Source organism: Carlito syrichta, unplaced genomic scaffold, assembly GCF_000164805.1.
Source record: "Carlito syrichta isolate Samal-C Ts95f unplaced genomic scaffold, Tarsius_syrichta-2.0.1 Scaffold92612, whole genome shotgun sequence".
Taxonomy (NCBI): domain Eukaryota; kingdom Metazoa; phylum Chordata; class Mammalia; order Primates; family Tarsiidae; genus Carlito; species Carlito syrichta.
In genome coordinates this window covers 683532-684165 of record NW_007036708.1, presented here as the reverse complement: position 1 = coordinate 684165, position 634 = coordinate 683532, and the positions used below count along the sequence as shown (strand labels likewise).

Genomic DNA, 634 nt, shown 5'->3' with positions numbered 1-634 from the left:
CGGCGGCGCCCTGAGAGCGGTCCCTCGTGCGGCTCCCGCAGGGCTCCGGCTTCCAGTCGTCGCGGAGGGAGAAGTACGGCAACGTGTTCAAGACGCACTTGCTGGGGAGGCCGCTGATCCGCGTGACCGGCGCGGAGAACGTGCGCAAGATCCTCATGGGCGAGCACCACCTCGTGAGCACCGAGTGGCCTCGCAGCACGCGCATGCTGCTGGGCCCCAACACGGTGTCCAACTCCATCGGCGACATCCACCGCAACAAGCGCAAGGTGAGACCGCTGGCCCTCCTCTCCCGTGCACCACCCCACCCCCACCTCGGGGTGAGAGCGCGGAGCCCGCGAATGTCCCCTCCCGAGTCCGCGTCCCGCTCTGCACGCCGTGTTTGAGGACCCCACCGCTCCCCGCCTACACGGCCTCGAGCCCGGATCCAGGGCCCGCACCGGCCTCCTCTCGGGCTCCCGTTGACCTCCCGCGCCGTGGGCACCACCGGGCCCCACGGCGCCTCGGACCGCGCTGCAACGTTCGGGGTCCGGCGTGCTCGCCGCCCGTCCTTGCCGGGCTCCGGAGCACCGGAAAACGAGGGGGCGGCACCCTTGGCCGGCGTCCCCCCTTTCGCCAAGTTTCCCCCGGGAATCCC

General features: G+C 71.9%; 1 protein-coding gene across 1 annotated transcript in view; it reads left to right on the top strand.

The window, feature by feature from the left end:
* The first annotated feature begins 5 nt into the window (after positions 1 to 5).
* LOC103262928 (cytochrome P450 26B1) overlaps positions 6 to 634 on the top strand; it is an 11663-nt gene continuing 11034 nt past the window's right edge. The window contains exon 1 of the mRNA XM_008060604.1: positions 6 to 266. Coding sequence (XP_008058795.1) covers positions 156 to 266 — 111 coding nt within the window. The 5' untranslated portion in view covers positions 6 to 155. The remainder of the gene's footprint in view (positions 267 to 634) is intronic.